Raw genomic sequence first — 13,199 nt, forward strand, 5'->3', positions numbered from 1 at the left:
ATTCCTCTTTCAGTTCCTTTAAGTATGTGAAAATTATCAGGGCATGTCTGATCCATCCCCATTAACATTTTTTTTTAAAAAAAAAAAAAAAAAAGAAAGAAAGGAAAGGGAAGGGAAAAAAAAAAAAAAAAAAAACAAAACCAAAGGGAAAAAAAAAGCAAAGAAACAAAAAAAAAAAAAAAACGAACCCTACTCTAAAAATATCTTGCTGCCCTCTATTCTTCCCCCACTTCGCTATGAACACGTAGCTGTGTGGGCAGCTGTGGCTTTGTCAAAGCGAGTGCTGGGGGGGGTGGGGGGGGCAGACCGTGCCTGGGGCCCTCGAGGTCCCCTCGAGGTCAGCGGGGTCCTGGAGGCTCTCCCCGCCGGGGGGAGGCCGGCCCCAGGTGAGCCTCCACCTGCCTGCCCGGGGAGGCTGGCGGCAGGGGGGGCTCCTCCGGCCCGGCCTGCAGGCAGGGGGCCCCGGCGCCTTGCAGCGGGAGGCAGGGGCCGCCACTCGCTCCCCGCCGCCTCGGGAGGGCCCGGGGGTGTCCCTGCTCCTCGCCCTGCTCCTCGAGCTCGCAGGTATTTAACAGCTTCTCCCCCCCCGGCCCAGAGGATTTGGGCACGGGGGCATCGTGCCGGTCTCCTTTCTCCCAGGAAAACGGGGTGAAAGCAGCCCCGATGGTCTGAGTTAGGCTGTGCTGTGCTGCCCGGCCCTGTTTTGGAGAACACCCCGCTTTGTTTCCCCAGAATGGCTCCAGGCTTCAGCTGTAGCAGTGTCAGTGCTCCCTGTCGAAGCTTGAAGTGGGGTGCCCAATCTGAGGACGGGGATTAGAGCAGGGACCTGGGGGCAGTGGAGAGCTGTCCACACCCCCAGCACCCCAGGGTGCACCACAAGTAAGAGCTGAGCAGGAGCAGCCCTGAGTCTGGCTTCCTACAGCTCTCCTGTGCTGGCCTCCGAGAGGGTTTTGTTGTTTTATTTTTTTATTATTTTTAATGCATACCATAGGAGCTAAAAATAAGAGATAATTGTGGTTATCTAACCACAATTTTCTGCGTTGCATAGAAAAGGCTTCCAGCAGGACATCAGGATGAAGCGGTTCATGGCCATGTTAAGGAGGAACAAACACAAGGATCCCCCACCCACCAAGCTGCTGGAGCTAGCGGGACAGCTTTGCCAGGACCTCCAGAGCTCATCCCCTAATCTGGAGAAGCTGGTTGGGGCCGTGATGAGATGCAAACAAAAGATGCATTTTCTCTCTAACATCCACATTGTCCGAGCTTGTGTGTTTGTCCACATCCGCAATGGGCAGCATGACACAGCCTGCAGGCTCCTGGAGGTAGGGATGTGTTCTTCCTTGCTTCGTGGAAACAAAAAGCAGTGTCGGAAAAATAAGGTTTAGAATTGTTAGGTTTAGAACAGAGGTTCCCAATCAGCAGCGTGTGGAGCATTTCCAGCTGGTGTCCAGTAGTGGAAGGTGATGTGTGTGGATGGGCTGATGTGAAATTCAGGGTAAGGCCTCTGCTACAGGCAGTTACTATTAAACAGTTGAGGGGAAAAAGGTAACTGGGTTATCGTGCAGTTGGTTGTAGTTTGTGAAAGCCGGATATTGTTCTGACTACTGTGATAGAGGCTTATAACATACCCTTCCAATTTAGTGTTGCAGGGCAGAAGAGAAGGAGGAGCTGGTGCAACTTTGGCATGAGATTCACTACCATAGGGTTATGGAGAAGCACCACAGAGATTTTCTGACACCACTGCAGAAATTTCGTTGCAGGAAGAGGTACCATGGTGTAGGAGAAAGCAAAGTTTTTTCTTCTCTGCTATGTTTATGTGCAGGGGGTAGAGATTCAGAGGCTGCACATCTCAAAATGACTGCATCTGGGAGCTGGGTTTTTCTTGGGGTTTTGACCTCATGGGGCAATGTAAGAATATTCCCCCTGAATATGAATAAATCTTTTGGGGTCCTTCCTAATCCTGTTTTCTTGTATGTACAGGAATCCTTATTTCCCTCTCTCTTGTGCACAGGAATCCTCCACCTATTTCCCTTTGTCCTGAGGGCTTGAAAAATCGAAATTATTCAGATGAAGTACGCCAGCAACTGTACAAATTTGCTGCAGAGGTGACAACAAATCCAAGCAAGAAACAAAGGGTAAGGATATGCTTCTTCCAGACAAGTGTCCTTGTCACAGAAAAACAGTGTTCTCTGATCAGGGGTCTATAGCTGGTTTTGTTCTAGATCTGTTTTCAGAAGCCCAGTGGGGTTGGAATTCCCCATATTTGATCTTTCCCTAAAGGTTTCATCAAAAAGTTAGTAATATTAATAATACAAATTTAAAATAGCAAATTAAGTTAATGCTAAATAACTTTGCTTGCCTTGGACAAAAAGATTAGGGGAAATAAGTTCTTTGCTGAGCTTTTTAGCAGGTCTAATCTTGTACTGACTGAATATAGGCAGGGAAATATCGATCACTCAGAAGGGCTATGTTATAGTGACACGTAGCTCTGATTTGACTGGGTTGTAGACTATACGCAATTGCATTTTCTCACCAGAATATATTTTGTACTGATTTATCACATTAAGCTCATAGAGTTTGAAGACAGAAAAAAAAAAAAAAAGGCACTGTTAATGTATGCAGTTAGCTACGTTATCTGAACAGGGACAGATCTATAATGCAAGGTAAAAGCTTTAGACTTTAAAGTCTGCTCCTGTGGTGCTCAATTATTCCAATGTCCTTCTTACATGATGCAGAACTATTCACAAGCTCATCCTGCAATGTGAAGATGGTTTATTTCATACCCTTTTCACAAAGCAGCAACAACTTCCAAATTTTCATTAAAAAAATATAAATTTGAATTGGGAGCATAATGAGATCGCCCTTCTAGGACTTAACAGTGCAGGTTATGATAACAACTTGTATGTTAATTTCCCAATCCATTCTTCATTGATGTCATCTCATTATTTAACAAGTAGTTTAATACAGCACATCTTACTTCTGTGAATGTGTTGCAGGTGTTTATGCTGCTCAGGGTTTGTGAAAACTCCTTAATGTGGTAAATGCATTAATGTTTATGCCATTAGTGTCGTGCAAGTGATGTGAACCTGTCATTCTGTGGAAAGAGCATACTTCGCTGAGGTTTTCTGCAGTATGTTGCGTGTTTAAATATAGCAATATAAAATAACAGTAAATGGTTTCCTTTAACAAACAGATTGTCTAGGGGAGCAAGGTGAAATCGGTTTTCCAGCAACTCTTTAGAGTTTATAAATCAGCCTCCTTTAACGGCATCCACATAGACTTATTGGAGACCTAGAGAACAAATGTCTCTGGTGGCTTTGAAAGCTCTTTTGTCTGGCTGTCTTTGGAACTGAAGGATGTTATTTGGATGTGGCTTATTCTTTTTTTTCTTGATTCCCCCCTACACCTGGGTTTGCAGGAGGGATTGGCTCAGGACATGAACCTGCAGCCAGCTCAGGTCTATAACTGGTTTGCAAATTATCGACGACGTCAAAAATCCCGCATCCGTCGTGAGGCAAAGCTTAACTACTTGTGCCCTGAGGGGACCTTGACGCACCATGCAAAGGAGCAGCAGGATAGAGGATCCTACACTCCACAAACTGCAGGTTTGTCTCTTCTTGATGGGCTTGGGATGTGGTCCAGAAAGCTGAAAAGCAATTTTTAACTTCTTCAGGAAGAGAAGGATATTCCTTCTGCAGAAACAGCATCTACATGCTGAGGGATCAAGTGGCCACTGGAGAGCTCTGCATCAGCGGAGTGCCTCACGTCTAGGCTCGAGGCTGTCACTCTAGGAGGAGCAAGCTTTGATAAGGCTTGCACAAGGGCAGATGAAAAGATACCCCGTTCTCAAAAAGGGCACCAAATGAAAGCAAATACATGTCAGGCAGTAGGTTTTAGCTCTCAGCCTCTGGGATCAGGACTTGAATTTGCAGATTGATTTGGGACCAAGATGATTGCACTCTGTGTATCAGTCACATCGTTTTAGTGACTGACTAGCAATAATTCACAACTTGCTGTTTTGTCTTTGATCTCAATGATCACCACTGTCAGCAGCATTTACTACTGTCTGTTGAAGAGGATGAAAGAGATGCTAGTGTGTTCATGTAATGATGTTGACACCTGTTTTTTTCTATATTTAGCAGGGATCCAGTGCATCACAGCCCCAACACCTTGCCTTCCACCTGCTTGGCCATTTTCACATTGCTTCTGTCTGTCCTGTAGCCTTCCCAATGCTGCATTGGATGCAGAGTGCCTTTCGAAGCCGACAAATACCGATGGCTTAAAGGAACACAATAATAGCTCATAAACTTCTCCCCAGAACATGAAGGGGATTATTACAAATACAGATAGGTCACTTTGAGCTCCAGTCCACTCCTGTAAAACCCAGTATTTCTGTGCCCCTTCACAGAAGCTTGACCAAACTTCGGTCATGGGGAAAAAGAGGGCCTTGCTGCATTTCACAAATTAGACTGTTATTTAATTGCTTTTTGGAGTAACTGGTAGTGTTCCTTTGCCTCCCTGGCCTGTGTTTTTCAGGTGGATCTTATGTAGGCATTGGCTCTGAGCAGACGGAGATAAACCTCATGCCCTGCGACCCAGGGTGGGAGCAGTCAGCTACAGACCTGGATAAGTCTCCAGAAGGAATGTATTTAAAGATGCTGGAATCCAGGTGATGTATGAAAAAGTCTTTAACAGTTCAGAGATGAAGCATCCCTTAAACTTGGTCATGGAACTGACTTCCATTTCAGTTCTCGGGACGTTATTTAGGGAGTCTTGATGGGAATGGTCCATGCCCAGTTTCAGGCAGGTGGAGCATCTTGTAGTTAATCTCCCACCTGCCAGGGACAGGATTCAAAGGTTGAGCTGAGGTGTCTCCCCTCTTTGAAAAGCAATATGTCTGGCTAATTTGTTTCCTCCATTGCTACAGCTTTATTCAGAGCAGTGCACTGTGCGAACCAAGGACAAGCAAGGCGATGACGACTCACGTCACTGAACAACCCGTAGCTTTTTTCAGTGAAGCTGTGCTGGAACCAGGAACCTGCTTTAACTCTGCTGTCCTGCAGCCCAGAGAAGCAGGAAGCAGTACTGATGCTGGCCCCCAACTGGATAACTTTGTTGTGTGCTCTTGTGGGTCCCTTATCTTCCCAGGTGAACGTCTGGCCATGGGGCAGGCCCCTTCCAACACCACAGGAGTCTCTGGCTCCACGTGGACCCCAAATATAGAAGGTTAGTAAAAATGAACCCAGACTATGGCCCTTAGGAATTTTTTCAGGCTTCTCGTCCCTTTGTTGGAAATATGCTTGTTCAATTACATGGCTTTCCCACGTCATGACAAATGGGAGCAGGGCTTATCTTCAGCTCCCATAATAGCACAGAAAACCTGTTGATTTAAGGTGTTGAACCAGACATTCTTGCTACTATCTTGCTAAGACTGTAACTCCTCCTTAAGATAGTGCTTGTCCAGCAAGGTGGACTCCTTTTAGCTTTTCCTTTGGAAAAGTCCCTTCAGGTGCTGTCTGCTCACCTTGCCAGTTAGCAGGTTTCTGGGTTTTTAAACCCCTGACAATTCTTCAGAGGCAAGTGCTGATTGCCTGAGCAGATGCTGGAAGCATGGTGCTCATCTTCAGCAATGCTTTCTCACTTGCCTTTCTTCTTCCTGCTTTTTCTCTCTCCCTCTCTGTTTCCTTCCTATCCTGTCTTGTTCAGCATTCCCACCATCTCTTTTCTTGTCCCTGTTCTTCAGAATAGCCTTGATAGGATACGTAACACCTGCTTTTGCTACAGGTCTACAGAATGGAAAGTGCTGTGACTGCTATTCACACAACCGCTGGTGAATGCACAGCAAAGAGGGGGGGACTAGCTGGGTCAGAGGTTGAGGTCATGTTATCTGTAATTGTCTTTAATACGAACATTTATTTCAGCAGGTTTCAGAGCTCCCTTGAGCAGAGTCCCTCAAGTTGGTTTTATTGAGGCCAGTTCAGGAAGAATCATTCGGCAGTCAGATTTAGAGGTTGAAAGCTTCACCCTTAGAGAAGGACAGCTAGGGACCCTGGAGGCTATTCTTCCCCACAGGTAAAGGAGTGGAAAGCACAGGGCTTCTCAAAGGCAGGACTAACAATGATGTTGTGAATCTAGCCTTGTCCTGATTCCCCTATTGAAGAGGGCTGCAGAAAGTGTGGTAATGCATCTCATTCCAGGGGCCTGACTCTCTGCTTGTCCTCATCAGATTCTGAAGATATTTTTATCTCTGTGTTGGAAATGGGAAATGCTGCATAAATGTATGTATGTTTTACAGTGTAGTTAGTACAAAGGAGATTCAGGGCCAGCATCATGAACCCTCTCTTTAAAGCAGGTTTGGCATTTAAGCCATTTGCCTGTTTTTCTTTTTGGCAGAAAATCATAACTAACACTGATCTCTGCGAGAGCTGGCCCTGCAGGCTGGGTTGGTAGGGCCTGTACTTAATCCTAAAATAGTTTTTTGTAGCTTCATAACCTCATGACAAGATTATTCCGTAGTGCAAGCTTTCCGAATTGGAAGACAGAAAGACAGGCACTGTTCTGCCTTTTTGTTTTCCACCTGTACCAAATGTTTCAGACAGCAGGTTTTTCTCTGGGACGTGAGATAAGTTCACAGAATGCAAAACAACAAAAATCTGTGCCATCTTCCATGTGTTACACAACTTCCATAATGTTACATAAAAATAAACACTGCAAAACAGGCATTATAAAGTTCCTTTAATCTGCAAGACAGATCAGTAGTAGTACCATTTTGTAACCCTTCTGCTTGACCCTGTCCAGCGTTTGTGCTAGCGTGACACTGTCAATAAGGTGTCAAAGAGGCAGGCAGAAGAAGCAGTTTTATTCCAGCTTTACAGATGAGGAAGCAGAGGCAGAGAGAGGCTTTGTGGCTTGTCAGAGCAACAAGGGAAGGCAGTGATTCACTGGAGATAAAGATCAGTAGATTTTTTTGCCTCCCAGTTAGTTCCCTGCTATAAACATTTCTGCCTTTTACCTCTGTTTCCCAGTTGGCTTGGTGCCTGTAGTTGTTCACATTCATGTCAGACTCCCTCCTTGGAATTGCTGGGGGGAACCCAGGTCTAGGTATTGTGAGCCCACCTCAGCCTGTGTTTTGGGATTTGTAGTTTTAAAGTGTGGCTAAGGATTATGAAAGACGAGTGAGGAATTGCTGGCAATATTTTGGCTGGATGTAAAATTGCATGTTCTGACTCTAGAGTGAGCTCATATTTATTTTTAAAGTATGTTCCACCACTAGAAGAAATCTATGGTGAATGTCTCCTTGTTGGGTATGTCAGTTGTGCCAGGAATCCATACACCCTTTATCATATTCCTGGCAGGGGCAGGACTTGCTGCTTCATTGACACCTTCTGGTGAAGATACAGCTATTTGAACTCTGTAGAACCTACTTTAGTGGCCTGGTCCATCTTCCCTCAGAACCTTGAACTCCCCAACATACCATGCGTGTTATGGAACCTAAATCTTTTCAGGAGTGAGTGAGGCTTAGGTTGCAATCTCACCCAGGCCTTTTTGCAATTTCTCTCTAGAGAGCCAGCAGACCTTGGGCGGGAAGTCTTGGGTGAGATCACTGCGCAGTGATGGGCAGTGAGGATCACCTCTGTTATCAGGCAGTGCCCTCTAACAGACTTACTGGATTAGAGAGGAGTATTGTGTCACCCGAGTCATCTTTAGCAGCAATGTTGCAATGAGCATCACTCATCTGGGGACTTAAGGAGCCAACAGCTTAATCTGTGAGGCAGATGAGTGGTGTTACCCTAGAAATACAGGGCAGTGAAACTATCCCTGCCTTGGTGATAAAAGTAAAGCAGAGAGAAGGAAATTATTTATCCAGGGTCACCCATCTGGAGTGGACTTCCAGTGTGACAGTTGCTGCCTCGCCAGTGCCTGTATTGGTCTGCTTTGTAAGTACCAGGGTAGAGCTGCAAGTCAGCTGAAGGAACCTTGATCTGCATGTCTCGTTTTAAATGTGCTCAACTGGAACGGACTTGCCGTTAGCTTATTAGACCAATTTCAGTTTATTTCTTTTATGGGCTTTTTCCAGTTGGTCCTACGCACTTGGGCTGTATCCAAACCTCTCACGCTCCGCAGGGTTGTGAGGTGGGAGTATGAGGGGGAGCCAGGCTGGGAGCTGACTGTTTCCATCTGCTCCTGCTGCCTGACAGGAGAGTGTGATCCAGCTAGTGAACTGGAGGGCCCTGTGGGGCACCAAACAGATGCTTGCCTCTACAGATAGTGTTGTTTTAACCTCTTCATTCTTCTGGTTGGGACAGGTGGAATGTTGCCCGGCTAATGGCTCATGCAGAATATGGCTCTCCTGTGCCTCACATTTCAAGCAGAAAAGCACACTGAACTCTGTAGAGCAAGACAAACTGTGTTTATGAGCCAGCTTATTGATTTAGAAAATACCAGTGCTGAGATGTTAGTTGCAGCTTACCAATTCTTTCTGCATTTTGGGATGCCAGCTCAGTACAGTAGGAATCCTCCTGCCATTAGGCTCGCACCCCATATAACCCCACGCACATGACACTGACAGGCAGCAAGTTTAAATGTGCAAAAGGAGGCTACTTTTTGGCATGTTGCATAATTAAATCACAGAATTTGTTGCTAAGGGTGTTGTGCATGTCAAAGTGTAAGTGGGCAATGAGAAAGGATGAGAGGAATTTGTGGGGGTAGGGGCTGAGTCTGTTTGTCATTAGTACATGTAATTGCATGAATGCAGCCTCCAGCAGAGGAATCCCAAGACTGATTGCTAAAACCTGGAGGGGATCCTAAGGAAAGGCAACTTGACAAGAAACAACCCTGTTCCTTGTACTTTTTTTCCCAAGTTCTATTAGCTGATTCCTTTGGTCTGGGCTTCTATGGCTATTCATACCCTGGGGTATTCCTGGCAGTGGTATGGGCAGTGTTGCTGGAGTACAGATACAGAGTTGGTGGTGAAGGGCATCCCATCATCAAGTACCCAGTGTCTCCTACTTGGCGCAGTGCCTGCAGACTCTTTTCAGATGTTGGCAGAGCCCCTGGGGAGGTGTGGATGGGGAAGCCATGTCCCCAGACTGTCGGCTGATGGCCTTGAAAAGCTATAGTAGAATTACAGCTAATGTTGTGGCTACGTCTAAAGCCACCTTTGGATGTTTTGACTCTGAGGACCTCTGTTTTTAAAACATGTTCCAGGAGAGAGACATTTTGGTAGACATCTCTTTGTTTATGGAGAATGTTCTAGGGGCATAAGGCAAGTTGCAAATAGAGATGTCAGTCCTGTATACTGCTCCTGGTCAGGCTAGTCCTCTCATTGCACAATCTGTTTTCTCAGTCTGTGACAATTTGAAGAAATGACACAGGTTTGTAATCAACAGAACTCATTATCTTTTCAATGAATAGTCTTGTCAGCAGCCCCTCTCGTCCTGCTGCCAGACTGCAGTAAGTGGTAAGTAGGGCATAAATACAAATGCATTTGTAAATCATCGTTTTTTCTTCCAGTTCCCATCAGACTGTGGCTGGCAAGCCTCAGTGCCCACCAGTTTCTGCACCCTGCACGGAAGAAAGCCAAGCCATGGGACAAGGCCAGGTAAGAGAACGCACCTAATGTTCAGAGAGGGGAGCTCAGCCACACACACCTTCCGGCTGTAGCATTCTCGCAGGAGATGTGAAATCTCACATCATATATTGCATGAAATGTACGTGATCTAAGCATATCTTTGGAATCAGCAAGCTTGGCATTCTCTGAGTACCATCCAGCAGATGCTGGGATGCTACAAGAGGTTTTTTTTTTTTTGTTTGTTTTTGTTTTTTTTTTGCCACTTGAATTGCTTATCAGACTTTGATTTTACTAAACACGTCATTGCAATGATGGCCAAATCAACCTGTGTAGATCCAAAGTATCATTTAAATTTTGAGGAACAGAGGGTTCACCTAGTACTGTGAAAAGCAGAAGATGGGAAGATGGTTTCTTGTGGGTCCTTCCCTTCTGAGAGGTTTTGCAGAATTAGACTCGGCTCTCTGAAACCTGTTAAAATCTTTAATGTCATTTACATTTCCGAGTTTGTGTTACTGCTGAAGAAAAGAGATTTTGTACACTACTCTCTGAGATGGCTGAGTAGTGTTCAGAGCAGTGTTGTTATAGGAAATGATAGAAGAAGCAACTTCCCTTCCATGATCGGGATTCAAACCATGCCTTCTTTTGGTGCTTTTAAAGCAGCAGAGAATAGAAACTAGAAATGTTTTGCTTTCAAGGGAATGGGAGCACATCTATGAATTAACTGTTACTTAAAAATAGGACTCAAGAAAGCCCTATCTAAACTGTAGCTTAAGTTATTCGTAAAGTTTATTTTTTGGCTTCAGATCTATTGGTCTACCAGTGAGTTAGCATCCATTTCTGTTTCTCCTGCAATGTCAGCTGCTGGAGAAAACCTTTTTGAAAGAGATTTTGAAAAGCAGGAGACCATATCTGCTGGCCTCATTATGGGAAGCGACTGCAGCTCTCAGGGCAGTAACAGAACCTCTTTTGAGCCTTTGAAAGCATCAATATAAAGATCCGTATCTTGGAAAGTGGCCTTTTTACCAGCCATAATGGGAGCCAGATGAGTAGGAAAGCTTTGGGCATTAATAATGAATGAGCCTTTTCTAAGATGTCCAGAGTATGCAGTCTCTGCAGCTAGTGTTTTCCTCTTGCTATTTTGAATTTAGGCACTGATTTTGTGATTGCATAGAAACATGACACTAGGTGCAATATGGTATGGGGAACAAGATACCATGTGATGCCTGCAGATGTCAGAAGGCAACATCTTCAAATCTTTGTAATCGTTATTCAGTTCAGGAATTCAGAAGAGCTTTTTTTTTTTTTTTTTTTTTTTTTTTTTTTTTTTTTTTTTTGCAAATTTTAATGTGTGCTGTAAGAAAAGGAAGAACTTGAATGGGTAAATGTTTTTACAGCATTCCACAGGCTTCCTGGGTGCTCTGTTTCTTACAGGATTACCCAAGAATGGATTCCCTGGGCTTGTTGCAGGGATATACGAATAATTCGTTTCCATGTCTGAACCACAGCTGTGCAGATGTACGCTCCCTGTACCACACATGACTTTCAATTTGTTCTTTGTGGGTCATATATTCCATCAAAATTAAAAGCAGAGTAAAACAAAACAACAACAAAAACCAGTTAACCAATTTTGGAGACGTTCCTTTCCCTTTATGAATAGAACTCCCTTGTCCAGGTGATCATTCCCTTCTTAATTAGTTCATCCTGGTTTTGCCCTCCATTGTTTACTTGCTTTTATAGAAGCCAATGTCTTGGGCAGAAGGAAGGCAGTTGCTTTTCTCTGAATTATGAAGGGTCGAACTGCACACAGATTGTGCTTGCCATTTTTACACCCATGCCCTGTACAGATGGATTACTCCACCTGAATTTAGAGGGGGACGAAGACTTTGTCATTTCACGGACACAGCCTTCACTACTGACATTCCCTCCCCTCCCACAGTCTTGTTCCAATGTACATCTGCCCTAAGGAGCTCTTCCACACTGAGCAGCTGCGTCATTAAAGGTCATGTGTGGTGAAGCTTTCATTCCTCTCCTGTGTCTTTCAGGTGCTGGAGGATCCAGTTGGTGACCCATTAACCGATGATACATTCTGGGCAGCACGGCTGCTCTTTGAATTCTCAGCTGGGGGACGAATGTGACCTGCCTACAGCGATGCTCAATGTGGTCTGCACTTCTCCAGGAAACACCCTATTCTTTCTTGTTTTTCTCTCATTAATTTTTTTTAAATGAACAAGAAGTTTGACACGGAGTTGAGGAACAGAAAGAATGAGGTAGATGGATGAAGGCCTTTTCTAATAGTTGAAGTTGGTTTTAGTTTTATGAAGAATTTTGGAAAGAATATAAGAAACCAAAGGTACATTGCGGATTGTAGGTTTTCACTAGAGCAGTCTGAAGCTGCTCTGTAAACGTTAAAATATCAAGTCACTGATTATGTGGCAGTTGCATAGTTCTACCTATAGCACTGATCAGATGAGTCCTTCATTACACCATGAAGGCATACGAATCTCTACTCAGAAGGAATAAAATCTTAGTTACATTGCCCAACAGTTGGATATTGGATATGAGATAAAGGTTATCTCAGGCATGGAAAATAAGGACTGTGCTAAGTGCTGGCAAAACACTGCTGTTCCTCTTCTCTGCACTTCTGTTGTGCTGCTGGGCATCACTTTGAAATGTTCCATGCTCTGTAGTGCTGTAGGAGACACAGCCTGGAGCATGGCAGAAATTACAGTGCTAGAGTTGCTGTTCTTGCAGGACGGGAGGGGGGGCATACAAGTGCATCGGTAGCTAATGCTACCTGCATCTGATCGCTAGCAAAAGGCGGATAAATGGAGAGGGTGGGAGCCTCTTGATCCATTTCAGTCTCCAGATCTGGATGGGCTGAAACTGCACAGGCAATTGTGTCACCCTTCAGGTGGTCTGCGGCAGTGTGACGCTCAGCAGCAGCAGGTGAGCGCATCCTGTTCGCCCTGCAATGCAGAGTGAGCTGTGCAAGGCGTCTTTGAGCAGAGGCTAAAGCTGTATTTGGCTGAAGGCTACTTACTCCACAGGGGAAGGCAGTTCCAGCTGTGACCCACCTGGGGAGCGTGCACAACTCTGTGCTTTTTGCCCAGTGCTTTTCCGTGTTTAACCCAGCCTGGAGGCCTCCTGTCGCACTCACTGCCATGTGCTGCTCACAGACCAGGAGCCCTGCTCCTTTTCTTTCAGACTAAAAAGCAGAATTGTGTATAAGTAGCAAAGCAGGCTTTTGATGCAGGTTTAAAATTTCTGCTGTAAGTCATCGTGCAGTCTTTTAGGTACTTTCTGTAACTATTACTGGCATTTTTTAAATAGCAAGGGATTGCAAAAGGGGTAATCTTTGTCAAATCTGCTGCCCTGAGATGAACACAGTAGATGCCTCCAGAACTGTTTGTAATAGTTATCAAATAAAGGTTATGAATGACTTTTGATCAAGGGTTCATTTTCAAGGTAAGAGTATGAGGTGATTATGCAGACACAGTATTTCTTAAACCCCCCAGCACTCGGGCTGTGACCCTGATACTTCTAGAGCTCCTTTCTCTGGATCTGGCTTAGAATGCCCTTTTCCTGGTGGATGCTCGCGCTCAGAACACTGGTGAGAGGAACGCTTATG

General features: G+C 44.9%; 1 protein-coding gene across 1 annotated transcript; it reads left to right on the forward strand.

Moving 5' to 3' along the window:
• The first annotated feature begins 134 nt into the window (after nucleotides 1–134).
• ANHX (anomalous homeobox) lies at nucleotides 135–13,011 on the forward strand. The gene is made up of 9 exons (XM_035340249.1): nucleotides 135–564; nucleotides 1,049–1,322; nucleotides 1,642–1,766; nucleotides 2,012–2,135; nucleotides 3,419–3,605; nucleotides 4,537–4,669; nucleotides 4,928–5,226; nucleotides 9,514–9,601; nucleotides 11,614–13,011. The coding sequence occupies exons 2-9, from the start codon at nucleotides 1,074–1,076 to the stop codon at nucleotides 11,642–11,644; spliced, it is 1,236 nt and encodes a 411-aa protein (XP_035196140.1). The 5' UTR covers nucleotides 135–564; nucleotides 1,049–1,073; the 3' UTR covers nucleotides 11,645–13,011.
• Nucleotides 13,012–13,199: the final 188 nt, after the last annotated feature.

Source organism: Oxyura jamaicensis, chromosome 15, assembly GCF_011077185.1.
Source record: "Oxyura jamaicensis isolate SHBP4307 breed ruddy duck chromosome 15, BPBGC_Ojam_1.0, whole genome shotgun sequence".
In the NCBI taxonomy this organism is placed as follows: domain Eukaryota; kingdom Metazoa; phylum Chordata; class Aves; order Anseriformes; family Anatidae; genus Oxyura; species Oxyura jamaicensis.

What these genes read in the sequence shown, in the direction of transcription:
- ANHX (XM_035340249.1), top strand. Translation starts at nt 1,074, where the DNA reads ATGAAGCGGTTCATGGCCATGTTAAGGAGGAACAAACACAAGGATCCC. An exon ending in CTACACTCCACAAACTGCAG is followed by an intron (nt 3,606 to 4,536) that starts GTTTGTCTCTTC and finishes TGTGTTTTTCAG; the next exon opens with GTGGATCTTATGTAGGCATT. An exon ending in AAGCCATGGGACAAGGCCAG is followed by an intron (nt 9,602 to 11,613) that starts GTAAGAGAACGC and finishes TGTGTCTTTCAG; the next exon opens with GTGCTGGAGGATCCAGTTGG.